We start from the raw sequence: 24,670 nt of genomic DNA on the forward strand, positions 1-24,670 counted from the left end.
TAGAATGTAGCATGTAAAATCCTTCTACATGAAAACATGTATATATATTTTTTAGATGCTACACTAATATTCTATTGTATTAATATACACATTGTATCGAACCATTCATTCTTTCCTTATGCTGTCTCTTTAAGGGTGAGGATTCAGTTTCCTCTCACCCTCCCAGCTCTCCCAGAGCCTGCTGATTTTTTAAAATTCCAAGTTTTAAGTCTAGGTTGTAAGAATGCAAACTTGGGCTCCTCTGGTTTTCAAAGCCAAATGTTATGGGGATTGTCCTCCCCATGTGGGCTCCCCCATGTGGGGGTCTCTTTTCTTTCCCTACTCCTTACAGGCACTGTCCTGTCCTGAAGACAGCCCCTGAGTCCAGTTACTTCTAGGCCCTGTCTCAGCCCTTCCTATCCTCTTCCATGTGGCCCCCTCCCTCCATTTAGTTGTAGAGCTTGTTCTCCCAGGCTTTAGGTCATTTTCTGGGTTATTTACACCGATGTGAGCGTTATCTAGTTGTATCCATGGGACAAGGTGAGCCTAGGGTCCTCCTACTGTGCCATCCTCCCCAGAACCCCCATTCATTCTCTTTTGATGGATAGTAAAGTCACTTGTGATATTGCAAAAGACATCCTCTCCATTTCTTTCTATGCACTTCTGTGAGCAGAGGGCAGGCTTCTAGGTTACTGAATATGAATGGTTTACAGATTGATACATAATGCCTAAGTGCTTTTGAACAGTGTACAATAAAACCACATCATTTATTATCCCTGAGTCTCATCACTTAAAAAGTTTGTAACAAACATTAGAGTAAAAACAAGAGGCAGTTGTTTTCCTTTCACATTTCTGTGTTGTTTTTTTTTTTAATTCAGTTTGAACATTATCATATTTACTCACATGCCTTTCTTTCTTATTTAAACTATCTGTCCTGGGGCGCCTGGGTGGCTCAGCCAGTTAAGTGTCTGACTGCGGCTCTGGTCCCGATCTCGAGGTCCAGAAGTTCGAGCCCACATAGGGCTCTGAGCTGTTACGATCCCACCATCAGGTACTGTGCTGATAGCTCAGAGCCTGGAGCCTGCTTTGGACTCTGTGTCTCCCTCTGTCTCTGTTTCCTCTGCTCATGTGCTCACTCGCTCTCTCTCTCTCTCTCAAAAATAAACATTAAAAATAAAATTAAACTATGTCCTTCTCTACTGCTGACCTCACTTTTGTTTTACTTGTATTTTTCCCCTTTGTTGCAGAACTCTTCATTTATTATTGGGATACTAAATCGTTGTTTCAAAATGTCTTTTGATTTTATTTATAAATCATCAAGTAGGGGCGCCTGGGTGGCGCAGTCGGTTAAGCGTCCGACTTCAGCCAGGTCACGATCTCGCGGTCCGGGAGTTCAAGCCCCGCGTCAGGCTCTGGGCTTATTTATTTTTGGGACAGAGAGAGACAGAGCATGAACGGGGGAGGGGCAGAGAGAGAGGGAGACACAGAATCGGAAACAGGCTCCAGGCTCTGAGCCATCAGCCCAGAGCCCGACGCGGGGCTCGAACTCACGGACCGCGAGATCGTGACCTGGCTGAAGTCGGACGCTTAACCGACTGCGCCACCCAGGCGCCCCAGGAAGACTGTTCTAATACAAGTATGAAAAATGGTTCAGAAGGAGTCATCTGGAATCAGGAGGACCAAGTATAGTTGAGGCAGATGTTAATCCTTTAATTGTCATGATCATCTAGAGTGCACAATGAAGCCTTCAAAAATTTCTCTGTAATCGGAATTGAGTCAACTGTGGAAGAATATATACCCAGGGAACAAGGATGATTGGGGGCTTAGAGAGACTTTTCGTTTTCTTCTGTAGACAGACACTTCTGTATTATTTGAGCTTTTATTTTTTAACCAACCATGTATTTTCATAATAATTTTTAAAGCTCATCAATAACAGATGGGAAGAATCTGACTTAGAAATATATGTGGTAAGTATTGAGTGCTTTGGTGGAGTCAGTATGAACCTAATTTTAATATGGCTGCTATAGCTGGTGTAAGAATACTTGGTTACATTAATATTTTCTAAGTATTCTAATAAGGAGTGTTTATACTCTTTTTTGTAATATACTGTATCTGCAACTATGTGTTCACCAATCAACTTGGAGCATGTTCAGGAGAAATGAACCAACCATGAGTGAAAGGACTTAAAATCGTGTTAGGTAAGGAACTGTTATGGAAAATGGGGAAGTTGTCAGGAAAGATATTTGACTTTGGTTATTGATGATGTGCTCTGTTAAAGACATATAAAACATATTAAACTTCTAGTACAAATAAAAACAAGAAATTGGAGTTGTGAGAGGACAGATTTTGACTTAAAAAAGAAAGAAACTCGGGGCACCTGGGTGGCTCAGTCGGTTAAGCGTCCGACTTCAGCTGAGCTGACTGTTGGTTTTGGCTCCTGTCATGCTCTCACGGTTCTTGGGATTGAGCCCGATGTCAGGCTCCATGCTGGTGGTGAGGAATTTGCTTGGGATTCTCTCTCTCCCTCTCTCTCTGTCCCTCCCCCACTTGCACCCATTCTCTCTCAAAATAAATAAATACACATTAAAATTTTTTAAAAAACCTAACATGTTTATTTCTGAAGCTGGTTATATCCATTTTCATGTTTTCAAACTAGCATGCAAAAGGGTGGTGTTAATAATATTAAATAATTGGTTTTCTCAGCATTACTGGATCCTTCCCCAACTTAACTATTCACAGGTTCTCCTCTCACACAATTTACATAAGCCCAACTTGCCAGTCTTGCCCCTATGGTTTTAGCATTTATTTAAGTGTTCTTACCCATAGCTATCAACATTATATCTTCTCACTAGCAAAGATAGAATAAAGCCAATTGAACAAGAGAGCTTCCCTACACTAGTTGAAGTCACATATCAAATACTTCAGAAGGTGAAATTTTAGTTTCATTCTGTAGAGTTAGGATCCTGAAGCCTGGGCAGATTGTGATCATTTTACAGTCCTGCATTAGCTGAGATTACATTGGATTATGGGGTCATACTCGACTATCCCATCATCCTGGGCTGGTGATATGGTTGTAAGTCCTAACAAAGGTGACACAATTTCTGTTTACTGGTGAATGTTGTAGAGATGTCTGATGTTTAAGCTCTAGGAAAATATTGCTTACCTGACAGAATTTGGACATCATTTTGCAAATATGCTCAAGTTCTTGTATTGGAAGATAGAGCTATTAGGGTTCTCTAGAGAAACAGAACCAGTAGAAGAGATAGATAGATAGATAGATAGATAGATAGACAGATAGATATAAAGAGACTTGTTACAAGGAACTAGCTCATGTAATTATAGAGGCAAATAAGTCCCCAGATCTGCAAGTGGGTTGGTAAACTGGAGACCCAGGAGAACCGATGATGTAGTTCCAGTCTGACGACTGGCTGTCTCAAGACTTAGAAAGAGCTGAGGTTTCAGTATAATTCTGAAGGCAGCAAACAAAACAAAACAAAGCAAAACAAAGCAAAACAGTCTCAGCTCAAAGGGAGTCAGGCATGAGGAATCGCCCTTACTCAGGGAAGTGTCAGCCTTTCTGTTGTATTTAGGCCTTCAACTGGTTGGACAAGGCCATCCACATCAGGGAGGGCAACCTGCTGGAATTGGTCTACCCATGTAAACATTAATCTCCTCCAAAACGCCATCACAGAAATATGCAGCATATTGTTTGACCAGATGTTTGGGCACCCCATGGCCCAGTCAAGTTGACATAAAATTAACTATCACAGTAGAGTTAGCAGATTGGCTCATCAGTATTTATTTCATGTTCCCTGTTTTTCAATTCTTCCCTTCCCCTACCCAGGAATTATTTACTTAACATCAACTCTTAGTCATTTGGAATCCACTACACTTCTGTTGATGGTCTGTGCTCGAGACGGTGGCGGGCTCACATCTGTCATTAATGCTGACATCACCATACACATTCTTCAGACAATGCTGGCACCTGCTGAATTTGAAAGGCCTAAGTATACTTTCTCAGTTTATGAAGATGTACTTGAAGACAGTCCTGTGGGAACAGTGAAAGCAAAAGAGTCCTTGAGTAAGTACTTCTTATGCCCTGTTAAAATCCATTATTGGAATCATTTCTTGTGTTTTCTTAGGCTGTGCAATCTTGAATGAATCTTTTCCTCCCTCCATGCAAGAAGAATGGAGACCACACAATCTGTGACTCGCTCTTTGTTCTTTCAACATTATTTCTATCCTACAATTTTTCCTAATCAAAAAGGTAATAAATACTTTTAGAAGTTTAAAACAATACAGAATGATTATAACATAGAAAGCGTGTATCTATAACCCACTCCTCCAAATAGACACATGTGTGCTCGTGTGCACACACACACACACACACACACACACACACACTTTTAAAATTTTTTATGAAAATACGTCCTACTACAGTTTTTGTTTTACAGTTATCCTTCCCCCCCCCCCATTTATAGATGGAGGACAGTTTTCCAAGTAACTGGACATCATTCTGTTTTAATTTAAAAAAAGATTGCATAGTCCTTTCACTTAGATATAAACATGTTTTGCTATTAATTTGAATGATTTACAATCATGTTTTGCTAGTCCATGCAATATTCATGCAAATATCCATGTATGACTTATTGAGGTTTCTCGGCAGGGTAGATTCCTGAAGTGAATTGCCTGTCTAAAGATCTTGTCCTGCTTACAGTCCATTTCTTCTCTGTCCTCTTTCCCTTCCCTTACTGTTTTTTGGGGTTATTTGCCATTCCTAGGTAGATATAGAGAAGCATCAAGCATAAACTTAACCTGTCTTCCCCAAATATGTAAAATAGGCATCCAAATTATTTTCCGAACATCTTTCTCTTTCACTTAATGCAACACTACTGAAAGGCAGAGAGTGAAACCTGGGGCTTGCTCCTTGTCCATTGGACATTACCTTTGTCCACTAATACATCTTAACCATGTATCTACTTTCCAGGAGACGTTGGGGAGCCGAGGAAGAGGTAAGACACTGCATAGTGTTTTCTGTGGATGTAGTATAGATTAATGCTTTCAGTTTTCAGTATTTCCAGTAGGTGCATTCTTTTGGCATATGGTGATTGTTTTCTCTTTCTCTGCCCCCACACTCCCCACCTTTTTTTGCCCCAGATTCCTCAGAGCCAGTTTCTTACAGAATCTCCTCTGGTGATCTGGACAGAAAGTTCTCTATTCACCCGTGGCTGGGTGTCATTCGAACCCAGAAGCCTCTGGATCACGAAACCCAGCCCGTGGTTGTGCTCACGGTGCAGGCGCAGCTCGGCGGCTCCCCTGCTTACGGCAGTACAGAGGTCAACATAACTGTAATCGATGTCAATGACAACCATCCAGTATTTCCCAAAGCCTCTGATGAGGTTAAAATATCCCAGACCACACTGCCTGGCACAGCCTTGTACCTTGCCCGTGCACAAGACAACGACAGTGGGCAGAATGGATTCATCCGATACACCATTGCAAGCCAGAATCCAAGCATCTTTTCCATTGACTCGGGGCTTGGTGTGGTGTACCTCAATGAGAGTCTGGGAAGTGGGACGCCCCAGAAGTGCACACTAACTCTCATGGCCCAGGACCTGGGCGTTCCTCCTCAGGCATCCCTGTTAGTGCTGACAGTTGTGATCGAAGAGCAAGAACAGAGCCCGTCTTTGACTTTTGCAAACTTGGTCTATCAAGTGGAGGTTAGTGAGTCTGTCTCACTGATGACCCAAATACTGCAAATACACGCCTACCCACTTGGGCCACAGGGCGCAAGCTTGCAGCTCCTGTACTCGCTGGAACCCAGCGCGGACTCTGCTGTGTTTGGCATCCGCCCTCACACAGGTTGGATTTATTTGCGGCGACAGCTTGACTATGAATCCACACAGACATATAATTTTAGAGTGTTTGCCTGGATCCCGGAGGACAGATTGTCGCAAAATGTGAGCACTTCAGTAATTGTTCATGTCCTGGATGAGAATGACAATTCCCCTACCTTCTTGCATGATGTGTTGTTTTTGAAAGTCGAGGAGAGCCCTGTTCCCCAAGGGGTAATAGGCAAAATTACAGCAATTGACAGAGACTCGGGAAAGAATGGACAGCTGTCATATTTCCTTTTGTCTGATGGAAAATTCTTCAAGATGAATCCTAACACAGGTAGCATTTTGTAGCTTCCACTTACTCCTTTAAAGTTGAAATTAACAAAACTCAAATCTTTTAGTTATAACGTTAGTACAAACATGCAGTGAAAGTTAGTTTTTAGTAGATAACTTACTCAGTTAGAATGTTGTGATTTTAAAATGAAGTCAAAATTGAATAGAATTTCACCTGTAATGATTCATTCTTCTCTTCCCTCACACCGACATATTGCCAATATATGGTTCTTATTCTGAATTAGAGGTATGGTCAGAATTGGACTGAATGAATCCTTGTGCAAAGTCTGATTTTACCCCCGACCATTCTTTTTCACTTGTAGATTTTTTAAAATGCCAAATAGTTTATAAAAGATAAGTGTCATCAATGTAAAACTAGAAAATAATCCATCAGGTAAGATTTCAAAATCACTCTATTGGTGTATTTCCCCATTTGCATTCTGGTAAGGGAACCATGGTGAAAGGGCAAATATTTCCACTGGGTATTTTCCCAAGTCTTCATTATGAAGTTAAATGTAAAAATGCTATTATATTTTTAAATTTGTATTTCAGAAATTTACAAGGATTTTATTTCATTCTGCAACCACCTACAAATGAAATACATTGATATTGCAATCATATAGCTGAGGAAACTGTGACTCAGGTCAAACAACATGCCCAAGGTTGTGGAGCTAGAAGGAAATAGAGAAGGCCTTCACTTCATACAACTCCAGGAGATACGGTTATGTTGTAGCCTTTGTAATTGGTACCCCCTGCCCTGTAGTGGGACAGAATTTGAATTCACTTCAAGCCTTTATGAAGTGCCTGTTATGTGAATTAGGAACAGGTGCCCCTTCCTCCAGCAGATGGAGCTTTACACCAGGGCACATGACTTGCCAGGGAGGCTGCAAACTGGATTTCAGCTCTCATTCACTCCCAAGCTGGGACGCCCTCTGCAGGGCACAAAGTGCCTAGCTATACAGGGTGACCTGCTTGCTCTTTACTTCCCTCCGGTAGACAGTTTTGTAGGTCTTCTATTTCACCTGTGTTTTTTTTTTTCACTTGGTATTTAAAAAATAAATTAAAATATACAGTTGGCTCCCCCATGATTTTCTCTCTCCTGCGATTATCCAGCACCCAGATTCAGAAAGACCAGGTGTCCTTTCCTCGAATTGATATATGGCTTTTAAGCAAGTAGTTTAACCTCAGAGCTCAGTTTCCTCACCATGACTAGAAGGGATAATTCCTGCTGTGCTTCGTTGTCCTGCTCTGAAGGGAAGAGAGCTAAAGTCAGTGAAGGGACTTGGAAGACTACCTTTGTATTCCCGTTCACCAGGGATGAGTGCAGTGTGGCAACATAGGAGTTGAGACCACCCTTCAGAGCATGGTGGGCGTGGCTGCGCCCCCACCCTGATGCTCTGAGCGGTCTCTGTGGTGATCCGGACTGGCTCCCATGGAAGCCCAGCCTGCCTTGGCATTTCCTGTGTGCAGCACCACGCTGGACTCCACAGTCTTTTTCACCACTGCCCTCCAGACTGCTACTTGTCAATCGGAGTTGGTTCGTCAAATAAAAATGTGCTTGCCATTCAGGGTGTAGCGTTTTCAGAGGAGAAGTACAGTTTGGAACTCTCAAAATGCAGTTGCTGTGTATGTGATTTTTGTCAAAAATTTTGTAAACACTACATAAATGTAGTTTATGTGGTAAACACTGGGTTTCGGCTCAACAGTTCGGCACCTTACCCAAACAGGAATTTTCCTTTCTGTTCCTAATTTCACTTTTTGTTTTGTTTTACACACTGTCATTTCATTTGGATGAAGAGGGCAAAAGTAACAGGAAGTCGCTTTGTATTGACTTTCTCACAAATAGATATTTCCATAAGGAGTGAGGAAATGAATGGCGGTGGAGCCCTGAAGCAGGAGCTGGGCTTTGGGGAAAGAATATGTGGCCTCCAATGCCCCTGGCAGCAGGTGGAGGTAGCTGCGATTTTCTGCCCGGGTCTCCACGGCTGAAGTCTCTGAGGTGGAGAAACTGAGACCAAAAACCCAGAACTTGTAATGTCAGAGCTGCTTTTCATGATATTATAAAGCAGTATGAAGAACGATATGCTGGGGGCGCCTGGGTGGCTCAGTCGGTTAAGTGCCGACTTCAGCTCAGGGCATGATCTCATGGCTTGTGAGTTTGAGCCCCGTGTCGGGCCCTGTGCTGACGGCTCAGAGACCGGAGCCTGCTTCGGATTCTGTGTCTCCTTCTTTCTCTGCCCCACCCCTGCTCATGCTCTATTTCAAAAATGAATAAACATTAAAAATAAATTATAAATAAATAATTTTAAAAGGATACGCTGTAATTTTAAATCTTCTAAATTATTACAAAATTCACATGGAGTACTTTATCATTTATTTTTATGAATGCATTTTTCTTTCAGTTCAAATGGTCAATGGTAGATAGTTTGAAATACAAAGAGGGACAAATTTAAAGTGGTATTTTCAGGAGAAACTTCAGGAAATTTAACAGTGGAGTCAAACTACTAATATACATCATCTTGGAAACTGTGCATTTACTCTGAGTTCTCTATCTGGTTTTCCTTTCTGTGATTTAGTTTGGATGTGGTTCATACTGGCAAGATTCTAGTACGTGGTGACAGCCTCTTTTGTTCTACTCCATATTCCTTAGGCGAATTGATCAGTTGGGTGGCATTGGACCATGAGCATCAGGTACACCATCAGGTGATTGTCCTAGTGACCGACCATGGCTCCCCACCACGAAACGCCAGCATGGTGGTTTACGTCTCAGTTACTGACATCAACGACAACAGGCCATATTTCCCACAGTGTCTCCCTGGAAAGGAATTGCACGTCAAGGTTTGTAGAGTGAAGTAACCTTGCAATGAATTTGTAATGTTCTTAGTCATTTGTTTTGAGCACCATCTTGTGGTCAAATGTGTGAATTTATCAAATCAGCCTTGGTGTGGCAATGCATACATTTCCAGAAGATCTAGAAATTATTCACATGTCAAAACAAAAAACAAAAAACCCCCATAAATTAAAAAAAAATGATTGTATGTGCTATTTGAGATCACCCATCTAGTGTAATGATAATGCAGTTTTGCCCATTGCGCCCAAACATAATGGTGCCCCGTTGTCAGTAATGCTCGAGTGTGGATTGTTTTTCCAGTAACTTGCATGCATCTCTTTGTGCAGAGTTCCTTTTGGGTGATTCGTACCCATCTCTAAGCTGATTAGTTAAATATAGGGGAACAATCTGTAGCTCTAAAGTAGATGTGCAACCAGAGATTATAAAATTTGATCTTTGGTAGCACATGCAGAAATTTCTCATTATGTCTATATTTATTTCATCTTTTTCATCTCCACGTTTTCTATGGTTTATAGTACACATAGTAAGTTAGAATGTTTGTTTATGTACATAATTAATAAATATATGTTGGAGGTACTTTACTTTTTTAAATGAATGAATAAAAAGCTTGGAAGCTATACTCCAAAACAACCGGACACTCAAACTGTGTTCAGATATGCATATTGAACAACTCAAAAAAGGTACCGAGACAGTTAATAGCTTTAAAATCATCCTCCAAAGCTGTATTTAAGGAAAATTCTACCAAAGCAAAGCGTTCTTATAGTATCATTTTGATTTTAATTATATCATTAAAATATCCCATGGCAGGGTAGCAGGACTCTTCACTTGGAGTTCAACTCCACGTGTACATTTCAAAATCCTCTGAAAAGTTCCTGTTAACTAATGAGGTATGTTACCTGTATTAGGTGTGTTCCCTGAAATAAAGGTTTATATCAATCTCTAGCATATTTGGGGAATGAGAAGATGCTAGAATTCTTAAAATATGTCCAAAATCTAAGGTCATTTAGTCAATTTTATTTTTTTCCCTCAAAATTAGTTCAAATGCTGCAAATAGTCTGTCCAAATTGAGTGAAAGACAAATTTATAGTGCTGTTTCTTTTCATGGATTTGCATTTATGTAAAAATTATTTATATAATTTATGTGGTAGACATTTGAGTTATATGTGGATTTTAAAATAGTTTTCAAAATGCTTAGTAGTAATGTGTTCTTTCACTTAAAGATTCATATTTCTTTCTAAACTTTGACTAATTTTTAAGCCGTTTGTTTTAATGACAGGTTCTGGAAGGTCAGCCAGTAAATATGTTGGTGACAACTGTGTTTGCAAAGGATTTTGATGAAGGAAACAATGCAGAAGTCGTATATTCAGTATCTCCAGGTAAGTCACCCTTCATAAAAGAATTAAGAGCTTTTAGAATTTTCTCTTTTGAGAAAGTTGAGATAGTTGGTAGCAACTATCTACCTTCTTCTGGGAAAATGGTTAATGATGAAAATAACACCAGGTACAAACAAAATAAATTTGTTATTATCTAGAATCACCTTTATTTAAAACAAATAACTGTGCTTGCTTTGGCAGCACATATACTAAATTGGGGCCCCTGGGTGGTTCAGTTGGTTAAGCATCCTACTTCGGCTCAGGTCGTGTGATCTCACAGTTTGTGAGTTCGAGCCCCACGTCAGGCTCTGTGCTGACAGCTCAGAGCCTGGAGCCTGCTTTGGATTCTGTGTCTCCTTCTCTCTCTGCCCCTCCCCTGCTTGCACTCTGTCTCTCTGTCTGTCTCTCTCTCTCTCAAAAATAAACATTAGAAAAATTCAAAATAACTTAAAAATGTAATGTAAAATCATAGTGGTTTTTGTGTGTCTCAAATAGAAACCAACCAACCATCCACCTTAATGAATATTTTTCAGTAATCTGAAATGCAAATCAACTTTTATTGAAAATAAAGTATTTAGCGAATCAAAATTGTATTAAGTATAAAGAAATATGATTATGAGTACCAAGAAGCTATGAATCTTTATGAAGACTAAATATTCTTAAGGTCAAAGTAAACCATACCTGGAAAAGGTCACATACATTCATATATATATGTGTGTGTATGTTGGAACTTCATATTTATGTTTTTGTTTTAGAATGTACAAGTCTCAGATTTGTTCCAGTGATAAGCTTTAGTTGGCATTACATTTTACACTCTTTTCAAAAGATATTTGTTGCTTTGTCATGTTTGTGACAAACATAAGAAGGCAAGAGATAACATTACCTATTATGCAGATAATGTCCACATGGAAAACCCAAAAGATCCTGCAGTCAAACCATTGGAATGAATAAGATAAAAAACTTCTGGGAACTATGTCAATATACAAAAACCACTAACATTTAAAAAAACGAAGCAGATTTTCAAAGATCTCACTCACTGTAACAAAGAAAACCAGAGGATATTGGGGCAGATTTACTGTGAAGTAATGGAGTTTAAGTTTCAGGGCCTTCACCTGAAGGGCTCTTCTGGGATGGGAGTAGGGGGCAGTGAACAATTTATATTTGTAATATGGTCTTATTTTTCTTAAAGAGAGCCCCTTACATAATAGGTTTCAAAATCCCCCAAATCAGGATCATCCTGATAGGAACAGAGGGAGGAAAATGTCAATGAAAGACATTCAAGACCTTTAAAGTAGAAAATAACAAAATATTTTTTAAATGTTTATTTATTTCTGAGACAGAGCATGAGTGGGGGAGAGGCAGAGAGAGAGGGAGACACAGAATCCAAAGCAGGCTCCAGACTCTGAGCCTGACGTGGGGCTCGAACTCACAAACCATGAGATCACGACCTGAGCCAAAGTCGGTCGCTCAACAGACTGAGCCACCCAGGTGCCCCAGAAAATAACAAAATATCAATGAAAGATCTTAAAGAAGAATGAAATGAAAAGGAGTATCATGTTCATGCTTGGGAAAGTTCAAGATCCTAAGGACGATGTGATGGATTGTTGAGTGATAATGAGCCTGTTGCATACACACACAGACATACACAGAAAAATTAATATATTAAGCTCTAATCCTGCTCTAATACCATTATTTAGAAGGAAATAAAACCATGTGATATATTACTCATGAATATATGGACTAGAAACATAAACCACTACTTTTAGAAAAGGGTCTAGTTACGGAGAAGGAGGGGAATGTGATCTGGAAGTATACCCAGATCCTCCGCTGTAGTGTTACTCTGTCACTTATTAAAAACTTCTGAAGAAATTTTGTGAATTGACGCATTTGGAAATGTTTACATGGATGCTCAGCATATAGTTCCGAATGTTTGAAATATAGATTATTTTTAAACCTTAGCTTCTAGAATGATACTTGGGGCATAGCAATATAAAAAATGATGGTATATATTATGTTATTCATACCTTTGCTTGTACTTCATCCAACTGCTAAATAGAGGAAACTATAAAATATAAGAAAAATAACAAGATAAAAATAAATATAATACAAATAAAGACATGTATAACATTCATGAAAATTTCCTACAGTGTTCTTGTTAAGAATTAAATAAATGGATCACAAATAAATAGATGTTACATAAATTCCTGCTCCACCCTCCAACTTTCTTTTTTTTTAATGTTTATTCATTTTTGAGAGACAGAGGACAGAGTGTGAACAGGGGAGGGGCAGAGAGAGAAGGAGACACAGAACTCCAAGCAGGCGTCAGGCTCCACGCTGTCAGCATAGAGCCCAACGTGGGGTTTGAACTCACAAACTATGAGATCATGACCCGAGCTGAAGTTGGATGTTCAACCAACTGAGCCACCCAGGCACCCTCCAACTTTCTTAAGAGCAGGAATTGTTTTTTATTTGCCTTTATATCTTCTATAACTGGTAAAGTATCCTTGAAGAAACAGCTGGCTCCAGGTCTCGGACAGGAAATCTATAAGATGAGTCTGTGCCATTTTGTCCTACCAGCTACAGGAAGCCTACTACAGATTACTAGGATCATACTACAAAAATTCAGGAATCAACTTTAAGAGGATCCCACTCTTCAAAGAAGGGACAGTTTGAACATCAATAAGAATAATAATGGCAATAGATTGAAACCCTGCCAATGTGTTTAATTCATGCTTAATGATTCTTAAAACAGAAACTAAACAAACTTTTCATTGTCATAGTTGGAGCCCTAGATGATGTTAGTGAGCCAATCCATTATTCTGAGCACTGTTAAAACAAGTTTAGCATCAACTATTTATTCTGACTTTCTTGGGATGAACTGTCCCATTGGATGACCAAGATGTAGATGAAAGTTTCTCTTTATTACTATATTCCAGCTAATAAATGAAGAATGGATGATAGACTCAGAATATTGTACTTTGCAACACTGAATGTATCTTTAGTGAATGTATCTTTAGCTGTGCATCAGCTAATGATGGGGGCCAACATCAAAAAAGGAGGCCATCAGACATGTGCTTTTGAAGGAAAATGCAAAATGGCACTTTATGAAGTAAACTTGCCCCCCCAAAACTGAACCTGAATCTGATTCACTTTCTAGAACTACCTTCCCATTTAAGGAACAGAGAACAGAGGAACATATTAAGCCACATGTTAGAGATGAGAAACAGTGAAATCCAGATCATGATAAACTTCAGGATACATGATCCATTTCTTGACCAAATGAGTTGCAAGAACAAAATGAAGAGCTGGATAACAAAAGTGCACAGATTGAAGAGCTATGCAAATAGAGACTCTATGTTGAACCTGAGCTGAGCTAACCAAAAAAAGAAAAGAAAAGATAGTTATGAGACCATGGAAATTTAAAACTCGCTTTACATTTGATGAGATTAAGGGATAATTACTAATTAAAAAACTTTTTTTAATGTTTATTTTTGAGAGAGAGAGAAAAAGAGAGAGACAGAGCATGAGCCGGGGGAGGGCAGAGACAGAGAGGGAGACACAGAATCTGAAACAGGCTCCAGGCTCTGAGTTGTCAGCACAGAGCCTGACATGAGGCTCGAACTCGGGAACCAGGAACGGTGAGATCATGACCCGAGCTGAAGTCAGATGCTCAACCGACTGAGCCACCCAGGTGCCCTGCTAATTATTAATTTTTAATAGAATAATGAAGTCCTGTGACTATATTAAAAATGTTCCTTTTTAATTTTTTTTTTAAAGTTTATTTGTTTGAGAGAGACAGAGACAGCATGAGTAGGGGAGGAGGAGGAGAGAGAGAGAGGGAGAGAGACAGAGAATCCCAAGCAGGCTCCACACCGTCAGCACAGAGCCCGATGCAGGGCTCAAACTCACGAGACTGTGAGATCATGACCTGAGCTGAAATGAAAAGTCAGATGCTTAACCAACTGAGCCACCCAGGCAAACTTTTCCTTATTTTTTAGAAATGCATGTTGAAATATATACAGAAGAAATGATAGGATTTCTGGAATTTGCTTGAAAAGAAGATGGTAAGGGGAAATTATATGAATGGGGAATAAAGATCAGTCATGAGTTGATAATTATTGAAGCTAAAATGATAGGCACACAAAAGCTCATTGTTGCATTCCTTCCACTTTTATATGTTTGAAAATTTCCATAATAAAACATTTAAAAATCTGTTACGTTTCTTGCCTATATTTTTAGTATTATTTTATGTTTGTATACTCACAGAGCTGAAAACAAATAAAGCTTCCAAATTATATGGTTATGTAGATTAGTTAATTCTTTATTTTCTGCACTGTCAGTTAACATCGATTTCTTAATTTCTGTGTGTGTCTATAGAAGGTAGTTCTGATCACTTCAAGATTGATGCCAACAGTGGTGAAATCAGAACAACCACAATACTTTCACATGACTACAGACCTTCCTACAGGATGACCATAATTGCCAGTGACCAGGGGGAGCCTCCTCTTCAAGGACAGGCAGTCATTAATATTCAGGTAATGTTCCATTGTCACCGTACAGTGTGAAAAGATATTCTGAGGGGTGACTGGGTGGCTCAGTCAGTTAAACCTCCGACTTTAGCTCAGGTAATGATCTCGTGGTCTGCGAGTTCAAGCCCCGTGTTGGGCTCTGTGCTGACAGCTCAGAGCCTGGAGCCTGTTTCAGATTCTGTGTCTCCCTCTTTCTCTGCCCCTCCCCCGCTCATGCTCTGTCTCTCTCTCTCTCTCAAAAATAAACATTTAAAAAATAAAAAACTTTAAAGGTGTTCTGAAGGTTTTTGTTTGATTTTTATACAAATGTTATGGTCAAAATTCCTTAAATAATGTGAATGCTGTATTTAGAGAGCACCAAAGATTCATGTGTGTCTTTTTATTAGGACTCGCGAAATGATTAGACCCAAATAACTTTTAACTTTTGACTTTGTACATTTCCTGACAAGATTCTTACCTTTCTCACTACATAGGCTCACTGCATTTACATTGCTCTGCCTCTGAAGAACAAAAAAAAGTGTCTTGTCTTTTACTTTTTCCTAATTGCAAGGACCTGGTAAATTTGTGGGAGAAACTTGTATGTAAACACGTGGTCAATAATAAGTCACATAGTTCTTTGTCATTATTTTTAAATTTAGAAAAGTCACTTGAGAACCGTATTTTACGGCTTTGCTTTAATCATAATGAGCAAACAACTTGTGGGAAGTCTTCATTGTAGGAAAAATTCACACTAACCAGTCAAAGATGAGATGACTGTGCTTAGCTAGATTTCTTTGTTCATGCACATGATAATCAGTAATATTAGTATAGATGTGTGTAATAATCAAGAAGAGATATCCCTAAGAATTCGCTTTCCAAATTATATTCTTTGTTGATTGGGGATATGTGGGTTAGGAGAAAATTCTATATCATAATACTTCCAAGTCTCTGGTTTCAGATAAACAAAGACACATGATACATAAATGTGCACAGATGTGGCCATTATGGATATATTGGTCTCTAGGATTTAGAGTAATTTGGAGAAGTATCTATCCCACAGTCTTGTTGAAGAATCACAAAGCCACAATTCAGCTTAACTGTAGCACGGTCTTACCAAACCTCATTTCACGCATTAGAACAAACAGGGAAGTGGAAAATTCTGTACTTTCTTATCTCCCAGATACTATCGCACATTAAAACAAATGGGGAAGTGGAAAATTGTGTACCTTCTTATCTCCTAGCTATTACGCAATTTTCAATCTTCAGAGACACCTTGGAATTATATAATAGAAAAAGATGTTTTCTCACCAATTAATATGTGTATCATACAAATGGAAGGGATTTGCTTCTGAAATACTATCATCACATCTATTGATTCATCTGTTACAAAGGATCCCAAATTAACACCTCCTTTCCATTCTTATTTCAGGTGATACCTCTATCGAAAGGGAGAGCTATCATTTCTCAGAATATTAGACACTTAGTTTTACCAGAAAACTTGAAGCCTGCAAAAATAATGAGCTTGATAAAGTCAGCTGATCACCTTCAGCAACATCATAATGGAAAGTTACATTTTAGTATTGCTGCAGATGACAAGGATGGGCACTTCAAAATTGACAGCTCGACAGGAGACTTATTCCTTTCTAAGGAACTTGATTATGAAATGACATCCCATTATTTATTCAGGGTGGTTACTAAAGACCATAGCAAAACCCCTCCCCTGAATAGCACGGTCTTCCTTAATATTGATGTGGAAGATCAGAATGACCATTCCCCATCTTTCCAAGAAGAGCTCATCGTGATAAGCGTGGAAGAGAATGTCCCTATAGGGACGCTGGTGCATGTCTTCAATGCCAAGGATGGGGATGGCAGTTTTTTGAACAGTAGAATTCAATACTTCATCGAATCCCACCACCCTGGCATGAGTCCCTTTCTTATCCACCCCTCATTTGGCACATTAGTCACTGCATCCCCCCTTGACAGAGAGAGAGTTCCAGCTGTCATGCTGACAATAACAGCATCCGATCAGGCTGTGAATGTGACAGACCGGCGCGTGGGATCACTAATGGCAAAGGTAGTGATTTTGGATGTAAATGACCACAGCCCCACTTTTATGTCTTTCCCCATGGCCCACATCAAAGAGGATGCCACAGTGGGCTCTTTGGTGCACCACATAACTGCTCAAGATCCAGATGAAGGAAGGAATGGAAGAGTAACATACAGCATCCTTTCAGGGAATGAAAACATGGCCTTTATGCTAGATGAGTCATCAGGTACTGTATGCCATTGTCAATTAAAGTCTCTGATCACTTGCTTACATTTGTCCTTTTTGTTTTCCTATGTTAAAATAATTCTCAAGATATACTGGCTTTAAAGAAATGTGACTTGATTTACTGTTTAACTTACGTATATGATAGGCACAGAGGTTGTATTTAGAGAACCAACTGTAATCGACCTTTTTGTTGAAATTAAAATCGACTGTGCTTTGTTGCTAGCTCACATTTCATGGGATGAATATACAGTGGCAAACTTCTTTGGGACTTTGCACTGTGGGTCCTCACAGGGCCCAAAGTAAATTGAGGCAGAGCAAGACTAAGCGTCAGCATTGATCAGACATTAGCATAGAATCCTATCTGTAAGATTGTGCAAATACACATTTGTAAATAGTTGGAAATACTGTATTTGTAAATTATTGGATTGATATGGGCATTAAGACCCTTACTTTCACATCAGCTGTAACATTTTATTTTTTGCAGAAGCATTTACTCACCGTCGCCTCTGTCACTTATTCAATGTCATTCACTGTCACTTCACTTTTCTTGCTGTCACCATATTGCCAGATAACATCTCCTAGAAATTTTGATGAGTTTTGATGGAAGATTACATGTATAGAGTGTCATTCTTGTGAAATTGGAAATTAACATTCCTCAACCTGATTTGAAAAGATGGACTAGCAAAATATAATAAAGCCATTTCTGCATAAGTCTTAGATAAAACATCTCAGATGTACATACCATTTGGCCCAACTGTTAGTTAGGAACATTATCTGGAATGGGACTGAATGTATAGGATTTGGAAGTCATGATTATAGTCTGGCTATATACCATTGGAAAATTTCATCAAGATATTTATTAAATCCTGTACATATGGTTCCATTCTGAGGCACGCATGACCATCACCTAAAAGCCCAACTGACAGAGAGATAGTCCAGACTCAGCTGCTGATTTCTGTTAGAGCAGGGGTCTCCAAGGACCTGTTTCAATGACACTTAAAATGTTTTCCAGCATGGCTAAGGAAGGTCTATTCCAGATCGTTAAAGAGGATGGATAAAATTAGAATCATGCTTCAGTAATATAGGTATCACGACTCTTGAGCAATGGTACTGGCTGTTTCAGTGGAGATATTTTTGAAAAACATAAATGATCCTTGCTGAATGCATTCAGAGAAGACAGGCTATTTTTCTTCACAAAGCTCACATTTCTTATGAGGAAGACATAGTGAGTTTTGCAATGGCTTTGGCTCTGAAATATAAAGTGATAAGTAATTGAAAAACTATCTTATGAAATCTAAAAGGGCAAGCTTCTTTAATTATATGAAGATAAATTCTCATAGGATAAGCATGTGTTAGAGAAGCAAACAGCAATCCTAAAAGAAGAATTATGAGAACTGGAATCAGGTAGCAGCTCTATGTGTGCAAGCTTTGTAACACTTTGCTTAGGTAAGTTACATGCTTTGGAGTTTATTACCTGAGTTATAAAGTCTTAACTATCTTTTGTTAGTAAAAAAAAAAAAAAAGATAGTTAACGGAGAGTAGTATAAAGAGATGTTAAGTCTTTATCTTAAAGAATATAGCCATACTCACCTTTTTGTAACTTGGTCACTTTAAAACATTAAACACGACATGTCATTTGACCTGGAGTGTATACTCTCGCAACCTAGATTTGTTTTTTTGTTTTAGTTTTGTTGTTCGGTTTTGGTTTGGCTTTGGGGTTTTTTAATTTTTTTTTATTTTAAGGAGAGAGAGAGCATGTGAGAACAGGGGAGGGGCAGAGGAAGGGAGAGAGAGAGACAGAGAGAATCCCAAGCAGGCTCTATGTTCAGTACAGAGCCCAATGCAGGACTCGACCCCATGACCCTGAGATCGTGACCTGAGCTGAAATCGAGAGTCGGATGCTCAACCAACTGAGCCACCCAGGCACCCTTGTTTTATTATTTTAAGTAGGCTCCCTGCCCAGTGCGGTGCTTGAACTCACAACCCTGAGATCAAGAGCCATGTGCTCTATCGACTGAGCTAGCCAGGCACCTCTAACCTAGATTTTTTTAAATGAAAGTAAAAGTTGGATAGGTAAATAATTTTGATGTAATCATCTCCATAGATAATGATATATGATAGATTATTTCTGAATTCTCATTCATTTTATAATTTAAATTAGAATGTTTGTAGTCTTTTAGTCAAAAGAATCATTTTTATTTTTTGGCAATATATATATTTTTTATTCTTGGTAATATATAAACTCAACGTCGGTTTAATAAGATTTATTTTTTTTTTAAAGTTTATTTATTTAGTTTGAGAGAGAGAGGCAGAGAGAGGGAGAATCCTAAACAGCCTCTGTGAGAGCCCGATGCGGGGCTCGATCCCATGAACCATGAGATCATGTCCTGAGCTGAAATCAAGAGTCTCAACAGTCAGATGCTTAACTGACTGAGTCACCCAGGCACCCCAATAAGATTTATTCTTGAACAAAGAAAACGTCTGAATTTTTAGCAAGTTAGGTAATTTAGACAAAGGTGGAGTAACCATGACTTCTTTAAAAAAATGTTTCTAGGGGCGCCTGGGTGGCGCAGTCGGTTAAGCGTCCGACTTCAGCCAGGTCACGATCTCGCGGTCCGTGAGTTCCAGCCCCGCGTCGGGCTCTGGGCTGATGGCTCAGAGCCTGGAGCCTGTTTCCGATTCTGTGTCTCCCTCTCTCTCTGCCCCTCCCCCATTCATGCTCTGTCTCTCTCTGTCCCAAAAATAAATAAAAAACGTTGAAAAAAATTTAAAAAAATGTTTCTAATATTTCTCTTCTCCTCTTTCAAATCAGGCTTACTAACAACAACTTGTCCTTTGGATTATGAAATAAAAACCCAGCACATTCTGACCCTTCTGGCCCTGGATGACGGCATACCCGTGCTTTCTTCATCCCAGACTTTGACAATTACTGTTCTTGATGTAAATGATGAGGCACCAGTATTTCAGCAGAACTTGTATGAAGCTTCAGTTAAAGAAAACCAAAATCCAGGGGAGTTTGTCATAAGGGTTGAAGCTATGGACAGAGATTCAGGTAATTTAAAAGTATAGAAACTTGGCGATTAATGCCAAAAACAAAAATTCACATAATTTAAACTAGTTATGGCTCAGAAAAATGAAGACAGTTGCTACTTATCTCAAACTTCTAATACTTCTTTAATTAGCATACACATAAAAACATATACACACGTAAAGATAATGTTTGCTTCAATATGGCTTTTGTTTGTATTGATTTATATTATTTATGGTAGAATGATACACACCTAATTAATTTGTATACAACTTACTGATTTGATCTTGATAATAAACTGAAAAAGTATAGACAAAGTATCACATTTCCAGAGTGTAATGGTTAGATACATTGCATACAAGAAGGTAAATGGTTCTGTATTTCCTCTATATATAGCACAATGGAAGAGAGAGGATGCTTGGGTTTGAATCCTAGAACTACCCTTTACTTCAGCTGTGTAACTTTGAACAAGTAGCTAATTCTATCTGTTGCTCTGTTTGCTTATCTGGAAAATGGGGATAATGATAGTGCCTAATTTGTAGTTCTGTCATGAGTATGAATGCATTATTACATGTGACTGGCACAATAAGTGGTCAATGAATGTTAACTTATGTCATTACTGTTATTACATAACAGTTATTACATACTGTTATTACATAACAGCCACTGTGTCCAGACAAATGACTTTGAAGTGAATGAATTGACTGTAGCTAGTAATTTGTAAATGTCTTAGAATTGCTTTTCAATATCACTGTGACTTTTTCTATGTAAGATTCAGTAATTTTAATAATGTTGTTTATATTTAAAAAAATAATGCTGAAAATTACAGTGAAGTGTTTGCCATTGAAAGCATATGCAAATTTTCTCCATCTGAGTTCACACAAATTGCTTAATAAGCTCATCTTTTTACCTTTTGCATATATATATTTTTATTATAGAAGATTCAGACATACATTATAATTGGACATCTGTATACGCTACAAAGTGGTTACTCCCGCAAATCTAGTTACCATCTGTCACTCTAAAATTGACATTTTTTTTACCCCTTTCACCCACCAACCGCCTTCCCCTCTGGTGACCACCAGTCTATTCTCTGTATCTATGAGTTTCTCTTCACTTCATTTTGTTCCTTTTGTTTTTAGATTTCACATGGGACTGAATCATAGGGTATCAGACTTTCTCCTTCTGACTTATTTCACTTAGTATAATATCCTCAAAGTCCAAAGGTCCAACCATGTTGTTGCAAATGGCAAGATTTAATTCTTTTTTATGACTGAGTAGTGTGTGTGTGTGTGTGTATCACATTTTTTAATACATTCATCCATTGATGGACATTTAGGTTGCTTACATAGCTTGGCTATTTTAAATAATGCTTTAGTGAACATAAGGGTACAAGTGTCTTTTCAAATTAGCATTTCCATTTTCTTTGGATAAATACCCAGTTGTGGAATAGCTGGATCATGCAGTAGTTCTATTTTTAATTTTTTGAGGACTCTCCATGATGGTGTTTTCCATAGTGGTTGCGCCAATTTATATTCCCACCAACAGTGTGTATTTTCTTTTCTCCACATCCTATCCAACACTTGTTATTTTTTGATAATAGCCATTCTAACAGATATGACATGATATATCATTGTAGTTTTGATTTGCATTGCCCTAATAATTTGTTATGTTGAACATCTTTTTATGTGGCTGTTGGCCACCTATGTGTCTTCTTTGGAAAAACGTTTATTCAGATCCTCTGCACTTTAAAAAATCATGTTGTTTGTTTTTTGTCGTTGAGTTTGAGTTCTTTATATATTTTGGATATTAACCCCTATCAAATGCATGATTTGCAAATATCTTCTCCTATTCAGGAGGGTGTTTTCTTGTTTTGATGATGATTTCCTTTATATGCGGAAGCTTTTTACTTTGATGTATTCTCGTTTGTTAATTTTTGCTCTTCTTTCCCTTGACTTTGGAATCTGATCCACAAGAACATCACTAGGACTTATGTCACAAAGTTTACCACCTGTGTTTTCTTCTAGGCATGTTATCGTTTTAGGTTTTACATTCAAGTGTTTAATTCATTTTGAGTTAATTTTTGTATTTGGTGTACGATAGTGGTCCAGTTTCATTTTTTTGTGTGTAACTGACTAGTTTTCTCAACACCATTTATTTAAGAAACTGCTCTTTCCCCATTGTATATTCTTAGCTTCGTCTTCATAAATTAATTGTCCATGTATTGTGTGGGTTTGTTTCAGGGCTCTTGGTTCTGTTCCACTGATATCTGTGTCTGTTTCTGTGTCAGTCCCATACTGTTTTGATTACTGTTGCTTTGTCGTAGGAAATCAGGGGGCATGACACCTCCAGCTTTGTTCTTTCTCACGATTGCTTTAGTCATTTGGGATCTTTTGTGGTTCCATACAAATTTTAGAATGATTTGTTCTACTTCTATGAAATATGCCTTTGGACTTTTGATAGGAATTGCATTGAATCTGTGGATTGCTTTGGAAAGTATTGATATTTGAACAATATTAATTCTTTCAATCCATGAATGAGCCAACCTTTTTAAGTTCACCTTTGTATATAGCAAGTGGCATTACATAATCCGTATAATTAAAAAAAAATTTTTTTAATGTTTATTTTTGAGAAAGAGAGAGACCGAGTGCAAGCGAGGGAGGGGCAGAGAGAGAGGGAGACACAGAAGCCGAAGCAGGCTCCTAGCTGTCAGGACAGAGCCTGAGGCGGGGGCTTGAACTCGAAAACCGTGAGATCATGACCTGAGCTGAAGTTGGACGCTCAACCAACGGAGTCACCCAGGCGCCCCATCAGTATAATTTTTTTAACAAAAATTGTAATAGATATGTCCATGGTAATATTAGTATTAACAGTAGCATTTTCTTCCCAAATTGTTCATCCAAGGGGTAAAAGATAGACTTCCTTGAGCTTTTAAACTACATTGTATACCATTTTAGATGCTTTGCCCCTTGGGAAAACATCATCTTTTAATGAAATGCATTTTGCATAAATCTGTATATGATGCTGCAAAAACTTTCTTTTCAAAGACTAACCTAATTTTCTCTCTTTCGACCAGAATGGGGCAGTATGATCACAGAATTACTCTTACTATGCTCAAGGACACAGGGCTGGAGTGTGGTACCAATTCTTCCTCCCAACTTGTACTTATAGAATTTATTTAGCACATTTTTGGCAGTATGGTCTTAAGGGTGATAGAAACAATGGAAAATATACATAAGCTTTGTGTTTCACAATAGTTCAATAAAGTTCTCTTAGAATGCTCTCTGGTGTAAATTGAGCAACATAGGGCCCTGAGCAACACAAAAACTACTTCCCAAAGTTCACAGACATATGCTGAACATGTCACCGATGTGAATCCATGCAATCATTAGGAGTCATTACTCATCGGCAATTATTAAAATATATAAAATGCTTCCTCTTCTTGACCTTACTTTATCTTACTAATTTTAGTTTTGGTAATGGTCACTGCTAAGGAATCTCTTGCTTCAATGTAAGAAGAGAGAGAAAAGCATTTCTCTCAAATTTTTACATGTATCAACTAAAACTGATTATCATAAATATGCATTCCACTTTTTACTGTCAGGTTGCCTACTGTTGGTGTTATTTTCTTTTAGAATAAACCTGTTACTTAAACTGAATTGAAGACTTCGTTATGCCAAAGGTTATGGTTTGCTGGATGGAGAATTTAGATGCAAAATTTTTGTGTTTCTGGCTTTGCATTGATGGATGTTTGAAATACACATTAGCATCTTCATGAGTCTCATGCACCTTGACATGTTGTGGAGACCATTTTGGCTTACTGTTAATCTCAGTGTTTTTAATGAGGCCAGATTTGTTAAGCAAGTGCCTTTGAATGTATTTTCCCTCAACCTTTTGTTGTTTTTGTTTTTTGGTTTTTGTTTTTTATCTTTGCTTGTTGGTTTAAAACAATGAAAAAGAATTATGCTTAAGAACTAGATGACGTAGTCAAGATTTGAACATAACTGGCATCACATTGGAATTTATGAATGGTTTACTTTTTAGTATGTATTTTTAAAAAATAGTATAGCGTTACTTAATACTAGAAAGCTTACCATATGTTTTTAAAATTGTAAGCCTACAGTGTTGTTTGGCCTTCAAAACCCATGGGACTTCGAGCCCTGCATGTTTATGATGTATGACTCACACTAGTACTAACAGGAGTTTTTTCATGTATTAAAAGGGAAAAACAACTACCAGGTTTTAACTAAGATATTAAAACTGCTACAGCTTTGGTACCACCAACAAGAGTTCTATTGTTAAGGAGAAAAGATTTACCCCCGGGGGCGCCCCTCCCCTATTCCCTGGAGAAAGGGTGCCCCCGCTAGGGCAGATGAATCTCTCCTGCTGATATATTTGCTCAATAGTGGTGAATACAAGATCATTTAACAGCACGTTGCCATGCAAAAAAAATGTCAAATTCTATAATGAGATTTTATTCTCTATTCCA

At 38.4% G+C, this 24,670-nt stretch overlaps 1 protein-coding gene across 1 annotated transcript in view; it reads left to right on the top strand.

The window, feature by feature from the left end:
* The window catches only part of DCHS2 (dachsous cadherin-related 2), a 250,293-nt gene that overhangs the window by 156,113 nt on the left and 69,510 nt on the right, over positions 1-24,670 (top strand). The window contains exons 4-10 of the mRNA XM_047857633.1: positions 3,824-4,060; positions 5,137-6,153; positions 8,800-8,987; positions 10,277-10,376; positions 14,751-14,908; positions 16,311-17,154; positions 19,966-20,205. Of these exons, the coding sequence (XP_047713589.1) occupies positions 3,824-4,060; positions 5,137-6,153; positions 8,800-8,987; positions 10,277-10,376; positions 14,751-14,908; positions 16,311-17,154; positions 19,966-20,205 (2,784 nt within the window). The remainder of the gene's footprint in view (positions 1-3,823; positions 4,061-5,136; positions 6,154-8,799; positions 8,988-10,276; positions 10,377-14,750; positions 14,909-16,310; positions 17,155-19,965; positions 20,206-24,670) is intronic.

This window comes from Prionailurus viverrinus, chromosome B1, assembly GCF_022837055.1.
Source record: "Prionailurus viverrinus isolate Anna chromosome B1, UM_Priviv_1.0, whole genome shotgun sequence".
Lineage (NCBI taxonomy): Eukaryota > Metazoa > Chordata > Mammalia > Carnivora > Felidae > Prionailurus > Prionailurus viverrinus.